The 13866-nt window shown below is 54.7% G+C and overlaps 3 protein-coding genes across 3 annotated transcripts; 1 reads left to right on the top strand and 2 right to left on the bottom strand.

The window, feature by feature from the left end:
* Nucleotides 1–675: 675 nt before the first annotated feature.
* On the top strand, nt 676–3956 carry ACRALDRAFT_2044398 (uncharacterized protein; the record flags this gene model as incomplete). The annotated part of the gene is made up of 3 exons (XM_071021434.1): nt 676–1128; nt 1214–3486; nt 3563–3956. 3 exons carry the CDS (start codon nt 676–678, stop codon nt 3954–3956), a joined length of 3120 nt encoding a protein of 1039 aa, XP_070871653.1.
* A 3048-nt stretch (nt 3957–7004) lies between these two features.
* ACRALDRAFT_2066181 (uncharacterized protein) lies at nt 7005–8564 on the bottom strand (the record flags this gene model as incomplete). The annotated part of the gene is made up of 3 exons (XM_071022075.1): nt 7005–7340; nt 7466–8185; nt 8349–8564. Coding segments are annotated over 3 exons (1272 nt in total), but the record flags the coding sequence as incomplete, so codon positions are not given.
* Nucleotides 8565–9843: 1279 nt separating this feature from the next.
* ACRALDRAFT_1065715 (uncharacterized protein) lies at nt 9844–13124 on the bottom strand. Its single transcript, XM_071017205.1, has one exon. The coding sequence runs from the start codon at nt 12618–12620 to the stop codon at nt 10218–10220; it is 2403 nt and encodes an 800-aa protein (XP_070871651.1). The 5' UTR covers nt 12621–13124; the 3' UTR covers nt 9844–10217.
* Nucleotides 13125–13866: the final 742 nt, after the last annotated feature.

Raw genomic sequence — 13866 nt, 5'->3', positions numbered from 1 at the left:
TGCACTGCTAGTGGCCACCAGGCTAACTGCTAGGCCTAGCTAGACTCGGTGCGGTGCCTGTACGGAGTTGGTAGTCGACCCAATTTAGGCGGTGCGGCTGAAGCACCTTCTTCACTCCGACCAGCGGAAGTTCGAGGACCACTGACAGATACCAGAGGTGCACCGGCCACATCTACTACACTAAGCGCCTGTCCGTGGTCCGCTTCGGTCTTTGTCCTCTTCTCTCCTCCATCAACATCTTCCCTCTATCCAGCAGGAGGTAAATTGCTGTTTGCCTTCGGGTCAGGCTTGTCTCGTTCACTCTCTGCGGCAACGGCGATGTGCCTTCTATGGTAATTGTGTTCTCTAATTACCCGACATTCGTTGTTGTAAGTCCACCTATGCTTCACGCGCTCTCTCCTACTCTTTCTCGCCCTTCTCCTTCTCCCTCTCTCTCTCTTTCTCTTTCTTCCACACCCCCCTCAACGGGCCGTTATCCCATCCCACCTTGTGCGCATAGCACCCTGCGTACCCGTCTTCTATGCGCATGACAAGCTGTCACTATTGATGCTGCTGCTGCGGCTGTGACACTTGGTGCCCTGGGGGCGGCGCTCCTGCAGGCTGTCATGCCCACATGTCGTTTCTCAAGTCTTCTTTATGTATCTGACAGCTCATATATTTGTTCCACAGACCACCATGGCGTTCCAGGAGCAGGTCCTCTTCCCCGCCACCGCGGTTTCGGACCCCTCGACCGTCCCCGGAGACTCGACGACTGCCGCCGACATCTTGAACCGCACGCTGAAGCTATACCCATTGGTCCTGTTTCTGGCCTTCTTCGCCTCGAACATTGTTTATAGCATATTCACCGCGAAGAAAGAGGAGGAGATTGCTGCCGACACAAATGCCAAAGGCCCAGGCGGCAAGCCACTGCCCATTACAAAGAAGACGCGGAAGGGCAACAGCGAAGGTGACAGGGATCACTGGGGTCCGCGTTTGTCACCAGCCTCTCGGCTCATCTTCACAGGCATCTCGGGTATTCTTGTCCTCGCTTTCTGTTCCAATGGCTTGGCCCACTTCGCCCACGTCATCGAGGAGTGGCCAGCCCAGAGAAGAGGCGAAGAGGTTTGGCAAGAGAGCGACGCGATGAGTGTACGTACTTGCTCCAGTATCCCCGCCTGTATGCCTTTGAAATGTGTAGCGAGCTGACAGTGGCATGCCCTACCCCCGTTACCAGGTTTTTCTCATTGGCGGCACGAGCCTCTACCTCTACTTTCTCCTCTCCCTCCTCGAGGAACGCGACAGCCCCTCGGCGGTACATTTCGTGGCTTGGATACTTGCGCTGATTGGAGAGGCCATCATCTGCCTCTGCTCCTTTCTCGTCGCCGAGGAGCGCACCGGCGATAATGCGACAACCTTTGAACCGACCGAAGACGTAGCGGAGCTTCTCACCAAGTGGGATGTCGTCGACCTCACCATATCTGCGGTGCGACTCGTAATGGTGTTCGCGCTCGTGAGCATGTATGGGATTCTTTGGATCCACCAAGTGCTGGTGGAGCGAGAGAAGAAAGAAGCCGATAACGCAGAAGAAGCCACGCCACTTCTCGGTGATTTCCGCACGTCATACCAGTCCCAAGGCGGAAGCGGAAACTCAAACGGAAATGCCAACGGGCTCACCACGGGACACGCCATTGGAAACGCTAATGGGGTTTCCAACGGTAGCGCCAACGGTCACGAAGCCCACTCGCGCGAGGCTAACGGCCGCAGTGTTCGAGGAAGGGCCACTCGCAATCGGTCGGCTACGGTTAATGGCAACGGAGCGGCGACCGGCGCGACAGGTGCCTTCAGGGATGAACAAGCCGCCTTCTACCGACCCGAGAAGATTCCTCACAAGACTTGGTGGGAGTATATGCGTGGATACAAGGTTTTCTTCCCTTATCTTTGGCCCGTGGACTCGCTGCGTCTGCAGATTCTCTTCGGCTTCTGTGTCGCCCTCCTGATCGCCCAGCGGATTATCAACGTTGTTGTGCCTCTGCAGCTCGGCAAGCTGACCGATGCCCTACATTCCGGTGGCAACACCTCACCGTGGGTCCCCCTGACCTTGTTCATCGCGTATAAACTCCTCCAGGGTCCGTCGATGCTGCTGGGCGCCATTCGATCCATTTTGTGGGTGCCCATTTCCCAGTACTCGTACCGGGCCTTGACAACCTCAGCCTTTGAACACGTCCACTCTCTGAGCTTGGACTTTCACCTCGGTAAGCGAACAGGCGAGGTCTTGTCGGCACTTAACAAGGGCGCGTCCATCAATCAGTTCCTCGAGCAGGTCACTTTCCAAGTGGGACCAATGCTACTGGACTTGGGCCTGGCGGTCGTCTTCTTCTACAAGGTCTTTGATGCGACCTACGCAGTCATCGTTTGCTGCATCGCTTTCTGGTATCTGTATCTCACCGTCCGGATGGCGCGGACCCGGGCCGACCAACGCCGAGCTATGACCAATGCCGACAGAGAGGAAGAGGCTGTGAAGAACGACTCGATCACTAGCTATGAGACGGTCAAGTATTTCAATGCCGAAGCCTGGGAGTTCAAACGGTACCGCGACGCCATCAGCGTCTTCCAAGTCGCAGAAGCCCAGGTCACATGGGGCATCAACAAGATGAACGTCATCCAGGCGCTTGTCTTTATGTCGGGCATGACTGTCGTCCTGGTTCTCGGGGTATACCAGGTGACAAGCAAGCAGCGGAGTGTCGGCGACTTTATTATTCTGATTTCCTATCTCGAGCAGCTGCAGAGTCCCCTAAACTTTTTCAGCACTTTCTACCGCAACATTCAGCAAGCCATGATCTCGGGAGAGAGGCTACTGGAGCTGTTCAAGATCAAGCCTACCGTACTGGATACTCCAGGCGCCAGGCCCCTGAAGGAGTGCAGCGGGCGCATTCGATGGAACAACGTTGCTTTCCACTACAGCGACCGTGCTCCGGCCCTCGAGAACGTCGATTTTGAGTGTGCCCCAGGCACTACCACAGCGTTTGTCGGCGAGTCGGGTGGGGGCAAGTCGACCATCTTCCGGCTGATGTTCCGCTATTATAACACCACCAAGGGAAGTATCGAAATCGATAACCAGGACGTCAAGGACCTGACAATCGACTCTGTGCGGAGTTTCATCGGAGTTGTGCCGCAGGACACGACCCTGTTCAACGAGACATTGATGTATAACCTGAGATACGCAAACCCTGCAGCCACCGACGAAGAAATTCACGACGCCTGCCGGACTGCGAGCATTCACGATCGCATCATGTCCTTCCCTGACGGGTACAACACCAAAGTCGGCGACCGTGGACTTCGACTGAGCGGAGGAGAGCGCCAGCGCGTAGCCATCGCGCGGACTATCCTGAAGAACCCTAGGATCATCATGCTGGACGAGGCGACCTCTGCTCTCGATGCCCACACCGAGAAGGAGATCCAAGGCAGACTTGGTAAGATTGGCGAAGGTCGCACGCTTCTGCTGATTGCGTAAGTCAATCCCATCCCACCAACCCTGTGTAGCGATGGACGATGCTGACCTTCTCTTTTTTTCTTATCCTTATAGACACCGGCTTTCCACCATTACGCAAGCGGATCAGATCATTGTCCTCAGCCATGGAAAGATTGCCGAGAAGGGCACCCACAACGAGCTTGTCCAGGCTAATGGCAAGTATGCCTCCATGTGGGCTAAGCAGGTCGAAGCCGAAAGAGCCGTTAGGGAAGCTCGTATGGCAAACAAGAAAGCCCACAAACTCATGCGAAAGGCAAATATCCCAGGCCATGGCGATGCCGATAGCCAGTCCGACGTGGATGGGTATAACAGCCTTGCATCTTCCACATTCCTTCCCGAAGCAGGCCAGCGGGGTTCAGGTTCTGATTCGAAAGTCGCCGAGGACACCTCCAGCTCCTCCCACCCTTCTGACACCGATTCGACCAACTCGGATCATCATCACCGTTAGATCGTTCCCATGCTGGAACGTGGAGCAACGATAATTTCTCCTGATCGGCGTGTTGCTGGTTTGTATTTGCAGAGCAGCAACCAATGGATGCGAACTCTCAACGATCGCGACACAACAACACGCACTCAACGATGTTTTCATGCCGGCTATATTTGCATGCCGCTCCTGCACCATCCTCGCCTGCACAATAGCGGTCTATTGAACCATTCTAGACAGGCTCTGATCATGTCGGTTCTCTCAAATGAGCCTACTACATGCATTTCTGGCGAGCGTCCTTCATTTTGCTACATGATACCGTACTCAACTGGCCCTCGATTTGAGATGGGCCGTTAATTTTGCTTTCTCTTGACGACTCACGAAGAGCCATGAACTGCACAGCCTTGCCTCGGAATCATGCCCCAAGAATGCATGAAGGTTGGCGACTTGGCGTTTTGGAGTTCACCTACGTCTCTTTTTTTTTGCGCTTTGCTCTACACACTGAACATCCACAACTACTGGCGACCAACTCTCCTTACGAACCCGGAGCATAACACCTGCATGTTCCCTGGTTCTGCTGGAGTGCAGTCGTCGGGCGGAAGCCTGTGTGGAATGTACCCATCTTCAGGTTCATTCTGTGTCTTAACATGCAAGATGGAGCGGACAACGGACTGGGGAAAGGATTTTCTTTCACTTCATCCCACTACATGGATGCAAGACCCTTAATGTCTGTTTCTAGAGCTTTTGACTTTCCTACGTCATTCTGCACTGAGGCCCGTTGGTTTGCGGAGTCACGCGTCTAATTTCTTCTTTTTTTCCTTGTCTGTTTGCCTTTCTCTTTCTGAGATGCGCAGTCTGCGCGCGTCTCTTAATTTTCCCGTCACGGATGATTCACTTTTCGAGGGAAACAATCATCACTGTCCACGGTGGAGGGAACATGGTTACTGGATTCTGATTCACATTTGGGCTTTGTGTGGTCTGATTTGGACCATGAAGCATACACCCGCCACGTTTATGCCATTCAACAGGAACGTGTGGCTGGACAACAGAGGGCATACGAATGCCCATCGCATCTTCTTTATGTGTGCGCGGATGGGTAGGCAGTTTAGTGGCTTTGGTGACTTCTTTCTCCCTGTTTTCCTTTGACTCTGGTCTCTCTCCGAATGAAGGGAGGTGGGATACAAAAGGGGGTAATCTTGCTGGTCTACGAGAATAGGGACAGGATTACAAAAGGGACTCTAGCTTCACGGCTAAAAACAATACATACTTAAGATAATGCTCTGATTCTGTTTGTATGTGGATGTGCTATTCGTGCCTTTTCCCACTACAGATATCCTGTCCATATACACTAATGAAACCGTATCTTTTCAGCGGGCTCACTTGTCATCTTCTCTCCCTTTCCCCCATTACTTTGCTAGGAGGCTGCGACGACGGGTTCAATATTCCAATACTCGGTAGGAAATGGAGAAGTACTGGCTGGCTATTATGAAGATTCTAGGAGCGAGGCCCGATAACAATGCAACTATATGTATGTACAATGGAATAAGAGCTCTGGGCCCAGGTGGCCAAAGCGAATATCATTAGAAATTAATTCAAGTTCGTCCTCTCGCAATCGTCGTGGGACTGGCAAAAAAAGAAAGCCTTCTCCATCCAACCGCTACCAGATATTCGGGGAACTCGGCGTTTTCTGTTCCCTGGGCTTCGGGCGCTTCGGCAGAGTGGCGGTGCCTTTTTTGGGCTGATACTCCGTAGTGCATCCAGACGCGAAGCGATTCCAGACTCTTGCCGTGGCTCCTTAGAAACAGGGAAAGGGGACGGTCGTCCAAGCGACACCCATACCAGGCTAGGCCTTGGGAGGAGATAATTTGACATATGACCTCGATTCACACCACCCCGGGGGTTCCGGATCCGAAGCCGTCCCCCGTCACCCGGGAACTGAGGAGGGGGTGGGGCGATGAGGCGCCTGGCCCAGGCATGGTTGGGAGCGCGGCGGCCAATTAATGGATCTCGTGTCGCACGACCCTCACGTGAGCCGGTTAAGACCCCGCATAGCAATCAAGAGAAATGATCTACCACCCGCAGAACAACCCGTCCGCCAGCCATTGGTTGTCTCAAGACACCCGTAGTGTAGAAACATGACTGGGCGAAACAAGTGGGAGGCAACCAAGACGTCACACAAGACACGGCTAAGATCGGTTGGATCACAGGTCCGCTGGGTTTCCCAGTTTGCTTTGTCTTGTGGGTTGTCGTTGTGACGGGCCCTGCATGTTCGGCATTGCGGGTGAGATCGGGGCCCGTTTGAAAGTGCAAAGTTGAAGCACTGAATGAGAGAGGCTCAGCCGCCGAGGGGGGATTGGCGGGATGGATGGATGGGCGAGTCGATGTCATAACCAAATAGAGGGGGAAAATCCACCTGGAAACCCCCGATGATTGCCCTTCTCGTTCGTTCGTGATTTGCCAACAATACTTCGTCCGCATCGAGCGGTCGTAGCGAGCGTTGCCAATGCTGCTGGCCTGCAGCCTCTCAAGCGAGTGTCGTGTCGATCGTGTCGATATGGAATTCTTCTCCCCTTCCTTCTCTTCCCTTGTCTTCAGATCCGGAACGCCTTGTGTGTAACGCTGTCCCCTCCATCCCCGCAAACTCCGTAGGCGCATCATATTCCCACTAACATTTCGAGGAAGAGGGAATGGTCAAATCCGCTCCCCTGGTGATATGCTCCGAAAATCTTGGACTCCATCTCATCCAGCCATTGATGGTGCCCTCTTCATGACTTGCCGAAAGATCATTGATGCAAACGAATGACTTGTTGAACATTACCCCATTCTGAACACGGGCACGAACGTCACATGGTGTCCATCGCACGAATGTTCAAGCACATGCCCACCTCAGGCACACCCGTGGACACACCACACCACTCTTTAGTCCACTTGCTCACCCGACGCAACTCACCACGACAGAGGGAGGCTTTACTTGGCGACACCGTTGGGCCTGGCCTTGACAGCGCTGCCGTTGACAGAGGCGTGGCCGTTGCTGTGTAGCATATTTTTCTGGTCGGCGGCCAACATGGCCTCGTCCTCGTCGTCCTCGTCCTCGGCCTCGCTGCGGTCGTCGTCGGCGGTCTTGTCCCTCAGGAAGCGGTAGGCGATGCGGACAATGAAGAAGAGCCAGAAGAGGTTGAGGGCCTGCAGGGACGACAGCAGACCAAGGGTGATGTAATTGGAAATCCAGCACTTGTACTGCTCGGCGGCCCAGTCAAGAACGTAAGGGCCGACCGTCTTGAATTGGGTGAAGATGGACCAAATGATCCTGAGGTTCAGGTAGTGACGCATGTAGATCCAAACGACCATGAAGAGGAAGAAGTAGGGCCCAACGATGGGGCTGTCGATGTAGTTGAGAAGCTTGGAAGTCTGATGGTGGGCGCAGTGAATGTCAGCTCATGATTTTCCAACTACATGATACGTTCTACCCTCGACATGATTTTGATCGGTATCGAGGGAAGACCGGCGGGGAGGCATGGAGAAAGAAAACTCACAGCGAGGAAGAAGTCGCTAATATCATGGGTGGTGTACACAGCCAATCCCATGTAGGTGAAGTGGAAGCGGTAACTCAGACCAATGAGGGCCAAGCTGACAATGTGGTGGCCGACGAGCTCCCGGAAGTCCTTTCGAGGCTTCTCCATGCCGAGCACCAGGACAATCGCCTGCTGGGCCCAGTAGGCAGCCTGGAAGAGGTAATAGAACTTGAAGCCGGCCTCGTGGGTGCGATGAGGGAAGTTCTCGTACATGCCCCGGGTGTTGAAATACCAGACGGGGGTGCTGCGCATGACGTACATGCCGGCGGGACCAAGGAAGGCAAAGTAGACGGCCGTGTACGCCTGTTCCATGAAGCGGGCCTGCTTGGCACGGGAACGAATACCGGCGCGACGGGCGAGCGGCTTGAGGAGCTCCTGCATGATGAACTCGCGGGTGAACGAGAGGACGATGGTATAGAAGGTGACGAAGGCGATGTCATTGAGGCCCTTGCCATAATGGACGGGCGAGCCAGGGGGCGGCGCTAGCGGGTGGTCGGAGCCCGGTTCAATCGGGTAGGAGAGGAAGATGAACTTGTGGACTGGGTTCTTTTCGGAGGGATCGAGGGCATAAAGGAAGCCGAAGATGGAAAGGAGAATGGTAGGAAGTATATAGGTGCGCTTAATCATGGCGTGGCGAATGCGGGCAAGGAGGCCGCGAGCGCGACGGCGCTTGGAGGATCGCTTGTGAGAATCGGCCTGTTGGGTAGTTCCGGTGGTCAGTCAGTACATGTTGTATTGTATTTCCAGGGGTGATGAACAGTCCGGGCATGGATGACGTTCGTCTGTTCGGAGGAACAGGGACAGAAAAAAAAATGTCGTCAGGAATGAGAAATGCGGTTTTTACCTGTGACGAGGAAGCGGGGTGGTCGAAGTGGTCGGAAGCAGCTAAGCTGGCCTTGGAAGTGGCCAGAGCCGCGCCCGTGTCGCCGGCGCGGATGTCCTGGCCGATAGCGCTAGATTGTCTCCTACGACGGGCGGCAGCGCTGACGGCCGCGCTCTGATCTGCGATGGCGGCATGAAAATGCTCGGCCGAGGTGTTTAGGAGCGGGAAAGGTTCGGAGCCCTCCATTTTCATTTGGCGGTCTGCGGTCCGGCCTGGTCTAGTGTTGTCCTGGCGCAGGCGCTTCGTGCTGTTTTGATTTTGTCCGAGTGCGGTTCGCGGCGATCCTTGAGCAAGGCTGAATCGGGCGACTAGACCTGGATTGAGTTTACCGTCTTGTTACTTCTACGGTATAGGTATGGGAAACGGGCGCGGCTGCGAAAGGGCTGTGACTTTTGCTCCGCAGGTGAAATCTTGGACTAGGATGTATTAGGTCGTGTATGTGTGTGTGTGTGTGTCGAGATTCAATAAGAGATAGAGAACGGAGGTTCGTCGAGAAGAAATGGGTGCGAGGAGTCTGCGCCTGCCCTGGGGGTTGACCGATGAAGCCAGGGGGGTGCGGAAGTCCGTCGATCAGCGTCAGTCAGTCAGTCAGTGAAGATATGAACGGTCGAGGGGTGCATGTAAATTTCCAACGTTGTTGGTTATTACTCGACTTGATCTGACTGGAAATCTGTCTGGATCTTGTGTCGATACCGTCACACTTCAAGTTGATTGACTCTCTTCGAGGAAATAGGGGTAGGGGGGAAGAAGAAAGATCAGTAAAAGAAAAAAAATGATGCTGACAAGGATGCGCGAGATGAGGTCGCAGACGCGGGTCCCATGTCAATCAAATATAATGAATCCGCCGGGTGAAACTCGACCGTGGTTCGTCAAGAGAGGAAGTAGAGAGGGGCGCCAAGGCAGGAAAGGTGGAGAGGGGTTCAAGGGGAAGGAAGGAGGACTTGGTCGAGGTGGGAAAGAAAAGGGAAAGAAAGACCAAGTGCAATAGGGGGGAGAATTTCCTACAACTGTAAATACATTTGGATTTACGTATTCGTACCTAGGTAGTACGCTGTCCTTTTCACTTTTCGCCCATGATTCACAACTACGTACACACAACGTACAATGTACCTACCTCAGGTACTGGCCAAGATGGACCCTGAATCATTTGACCCCATCCGAGCCATCCGCGAGCCTCTGGTTGATTTTCATGTGGAAATAAACCCACGCCAATACATATGCACCCCCTTACTAGTGTACAACGTATACGTTGTATGTATAACGTACATTACTCATCGGTCTGCGACTGGGTGCGGTGCACAGTCCTGACTACTGTCAAAGGAATACAACGTACTGCCTCACATACCGTGAAAAATAAAAATAAAATAGGATGGAAAAGCAGCAAGGAGAATTAGTAGAGGCAACCCTTGAGTGGAAGGGCAGAACCATCTAAAGTCACATCGTAAATACATATGGTACAGAATCAGGGGTCGAATAGAGACCTGTATATTGGTACATGTCTCCCTCTTATCATTCGGTCGTGGAAATACTTCCGTTGCCTTACTTCGTACTCCTAAAGAGACCGCCGCCACAGATCAGCTCCCATCTTTGTGGGTGGAAAATACCAATGAGCTTCTCCAGATAAATACAACCCAACGCCATCCCATCGTGTAGCTCCAGCTCCTCCCCCTTCTAGTCTCATATTTTGTGTCATGACGCCCGGCCCTTGGACCAAAAGAAAACGCCCAGAACCCCGCTGATGCAATACCGTATTCCGAGACCAAAAAACGCCCCCAGCGCAGCCGAAAGTTGTTACAAATGTCCCTCCCAGGCTAAACCGCCAACTCCGGTTTACAGAGTTGGAGGTCCTCCTCTGCCTTCTTGGCCGCCGGCCCGTCGCCTCGGGTGCAGGGTGGGAGACGGAGCCTCCCCGGCGTCGTCATAGTCATGCTGTACCCGAATCCCAGGCCATAGCGGAGGCCGGTGCTGACTCGTACTGCCCGCCTCGCCTGACTGGCTGGGCCCAGGCGACCTCGCCGACAGAGTGCTCGCCGTCCAGCCCATGCCGGGCGTCGCCACTGTCCCTGCACCGAGTCCGTGGAAGTTCGGGAACGCCAACGCTTCGCTCGCGCTTCGCATCAGTGGTTGTGGCTGCGCACTGTTGGCTCTTTCTTCCTCGAGCAATTGTGCCAGTGCGGCTCCTTGTCGGGGAGGTGCGGGGACGACCGTCACGGGTAGACTGTCCGTCTCGGGCGTCGGCTGCAGCTTTTCTCGTATCTTCTCGGCTTGCGTCGCGGCGAATTCTTCGAGCCGGGCTCGGAAATCCCACCGGCTTCTGGCCCCGCCGTATCTGTCTCGGGCCCACGTTTGCCCTCCAGGTGTTGCCGCATTGGTGGGTATAGCTGAGCCCGGCGTGCGGGCGCTCCGGCTTGAGCTCGTATTGTTCGTATTGTCGACATCGGTCAAGGGCCGGGAGTCAATAGCACTTCTTGCCGCTGGTCTCTGAGACTCTGGGTCCAGCGCAGCCGCGTCAGCCCGCTGTCTCGGAATCGGCGCCGCTACTATTACATCCGGGCTGTCTTGGCTCCGATCGGAATTTGAATCACTATGCACCGAAGTGGCGTCTGCCTGGAGTGGGAAAGTGCTCCGTGGGCGGGTAAATCCCTCAGGCGTCCTGCCTGTCGTCTCGGACGCAGGTTGATATCTCACGGCGTAGTCAGTGCTCGCCGCGCTGGCGGTATCCGTCCTGCTTATCGGAGTCACCACCGGTGCCGGGCGAGAGGGCCATAATGGCGGCCGGAAGACTCCCCCGGTGGGCGCACGCTCCCCACGGGATACGCCTGTGCTATGCTGTCCTTGCTGTTGCTGCTGCTGCTGCTGCTGTTGTTGTTGTAGTTCGTGCTGGTAATTGCCTTGGTACCTCGGCGGAATCGACGTTAACCCGGGCCAGGCCAGGCGTCTTGGGGCGGTGGATGATCGTTGACTGGCACCGTCGTCGCCGTTGTCGTCAACCCCTCCATCCCTGGGCCCACCGCCGCCTGTGCGCTTTCTGTTGATTCTGCGTCTCAACCAAGAAGATTCGGAAGATGGTGGGTCCATCATCTCGTCTCCGTCGAATATTTCGCGCCCAAGGATGCCGTCCTTCTTTTCCTCTCTTTCCAGAGCTTCTATTCTTTCGACCCATTCCCAAACGACAACACTCGCCGCGGCGGCCCCAACCCACCGAACGTAGTCTCCCCAGCCGATAAACTCCGGCCGTGATATGTCCAGGACGAAGAATACGACAGGTACAAGGATGGAGATGAAGGAAAGGACGGAAACCAGGATCATGTTCTTCATGAGCGGGTGGTAGAACGCGTAACGCTTCTTCATGAGCGCGTAGTATATGACCCAAGCGGCGTAAAGCAAGCCCAGAGACAGGTGGAAAAGGTAGCTGAGCGTGGGCACGGCATGGACGAAGCTCTGGGGCCGCGCGTTTCCCTGGCTGCCGCTGGCGGTGTAGTAAAAACTGTTGAGGGCGCTGAAGATGACCTGCAGCGTGATGAGGGCGAAGGCCGTCCATTTGATGATGACCTTCGCCCGCTGGCGTGGAAAGAGGCGAATCAAGGTCTGTGCTTGCGCCAGCCAAAGAAAGGTATCGGAGACGAGGCGGATGGCCTTGAGATCGGTGCTGTCCATGACTTCGACTTGTAATTTATCGGCATTCTGGACACCCCAGGAGTACTGCTCCTCGGCCACGCGGAAGGTATCGGCGGTCGCTATGGTGAGGGAGATGGCCACGGTCATGGCTGCGACTTTCTGCAGCCACGGACGACCCCCGATTGTGATGCCACCCGAAGAAGGTCCGGTAAAGCCACGCCGGCCGAGGTATACGATACCGCCGTCGAGAAAGGAACGCGGCGTCACGAAAAGCATGATGACGAGCATGTAGGCAGTGACGGTGGTCGCGGCGAGGGCGTAGCAGACGGGAAATGTTGACGCGTAAAAGGGATCGCGAAAGTCGGAGTATTGGGGGCCACCCGAGGCACCGGCTTCGACGTGGTTGCTATGAGCAAGGTGAATCGGAATCGGCGTCGTGGTCGGCATTTGGCCTGGGCCGCACGGCGTCTCCAGTACGGCGGCATGCGTCAACGTAGTCAGGGGGATACCTGGCCCGAAGGACAGCACGCCGCCAACAGATATTGTTGTTTCGCATAGAGCTGAGGTGATGGTCGGCAGAGGCGGCGTCGTTATAGAGAGTGACTCCACGGTCATTGTGGCGGCCGTTCGCGTTGATGGCTTGTCGACGAGGAACGGAGCGGCCTGCCGCTGGACGACGGTGGAGAAGAGAGGGCGTGAGAGGGCTAGGCGCGGTCCTACTCAATCGCCATTGAATGGGCGTCGCATTGGCGACCGAGAGCGAGTTCCAAGTGAATGTGGCCAGCCAAGTGAAAGGAGCAACGAGTGGGCGAAGCTAATTGCTGGCAGTCCACGGTCGTTGGATTGTCCAGTTGCTTCGGTCGTCGGCGTCGGTCGAGTTAAATCGAGTCTACCTTCGGTAGGCAAACGGCATCGGTTGGATCGAGTTGGAGAAGAAGGCACAATTGACGAGGCGCCCGGGAGACTGCAGATGAAGTCGAGGTCGAGTCGACAGAAGACACGCGACTTGGTCCCGTTAAAGTTGGAAACCTAACCGCTACGAGGTCAGAAAGACGTCGTGTTCGTACAATATTGCCAAGGGATAGGGGTAGGGCGTGTGAGAGATTTACCAAGGAACGAGAAGACGATTGACTGGGGCAGGAGAAGAAAGTCAAGACTCGAACAAGGCCAGAGATCGTGGGGATAGAAACGATTAATGGCTGGGCGCCGAGAGACGCTGCTTTGGGGGAGGGGGGAAAACGAGGAGAGCGGGTATTATTGGAAGTTCGGGTCAGGGGGTGGCCAGACAGAGTGGAGAAATGAATCGAAGACGTAAAAGTACGTTGTACTTCGTATGTATTAACCGGTACGTACTTTTTGGTATCGAGGATGTAACTGACACTGTGATCTGAAGAGAGAGAAACGGGGAAAAGAGAAGAATAGGAGAGAAGATGGAAATAATAATAATAATAAATTGACGATAGATCTGAATAATCGCATCGACCGGAATATGGAGTGCGGGCCCATACTATCACCAACTTTTCAACTTGACGTCGTCGCTCATTCGGCCATTGGCCGTGATGGACCACAGTATGTGCACTGAGGCCGTGGCTCCGTAATCCAAGTACATACGGTACGGGGTAGCAGACGAGTGAGCGGCGATATCCGTCGCTTCACAGTATTTATTAGATTCCCAATTCAATTCCCTTGGACGAGCTACACCACACTACTACAACGTACTACTGCAGCTGTTTCTACCTAAGAAGGAAAATTAACCGTTGCAACGTCCTCGAGTCGATGGCGCCCGCCGCATCTTCACCAACTTCTTCTACACTAGACTGGTTTCCGAGTTTGCCAGCATTTCCTGCCACAGCGAGAAGAT

The sequence above is a fragment of the Sodiomyces alcalophilus genome (genome assembly GCF_042370955.1).
Source record: "Sodiomyces alcalophilus JCM 7366 unplaced genomic scaffold ACRALscaffold_8, whole genome shotgun sequence".
In the NCBI taxonomy this organism is placed as follows: domain Eukaryota; kingdom Fungi; phylum Ascomycota; class Sordariomycetes; order Glomerellales; family Plectosphaerellaceae; genus Sodiomyces; species Sodiomyces alcalophilus.
The sequence above is the reverse complement of the archived record's forward strand: the minus strand, read 5'-3'. Positions and strand labels throughout refer to the sequence as shown.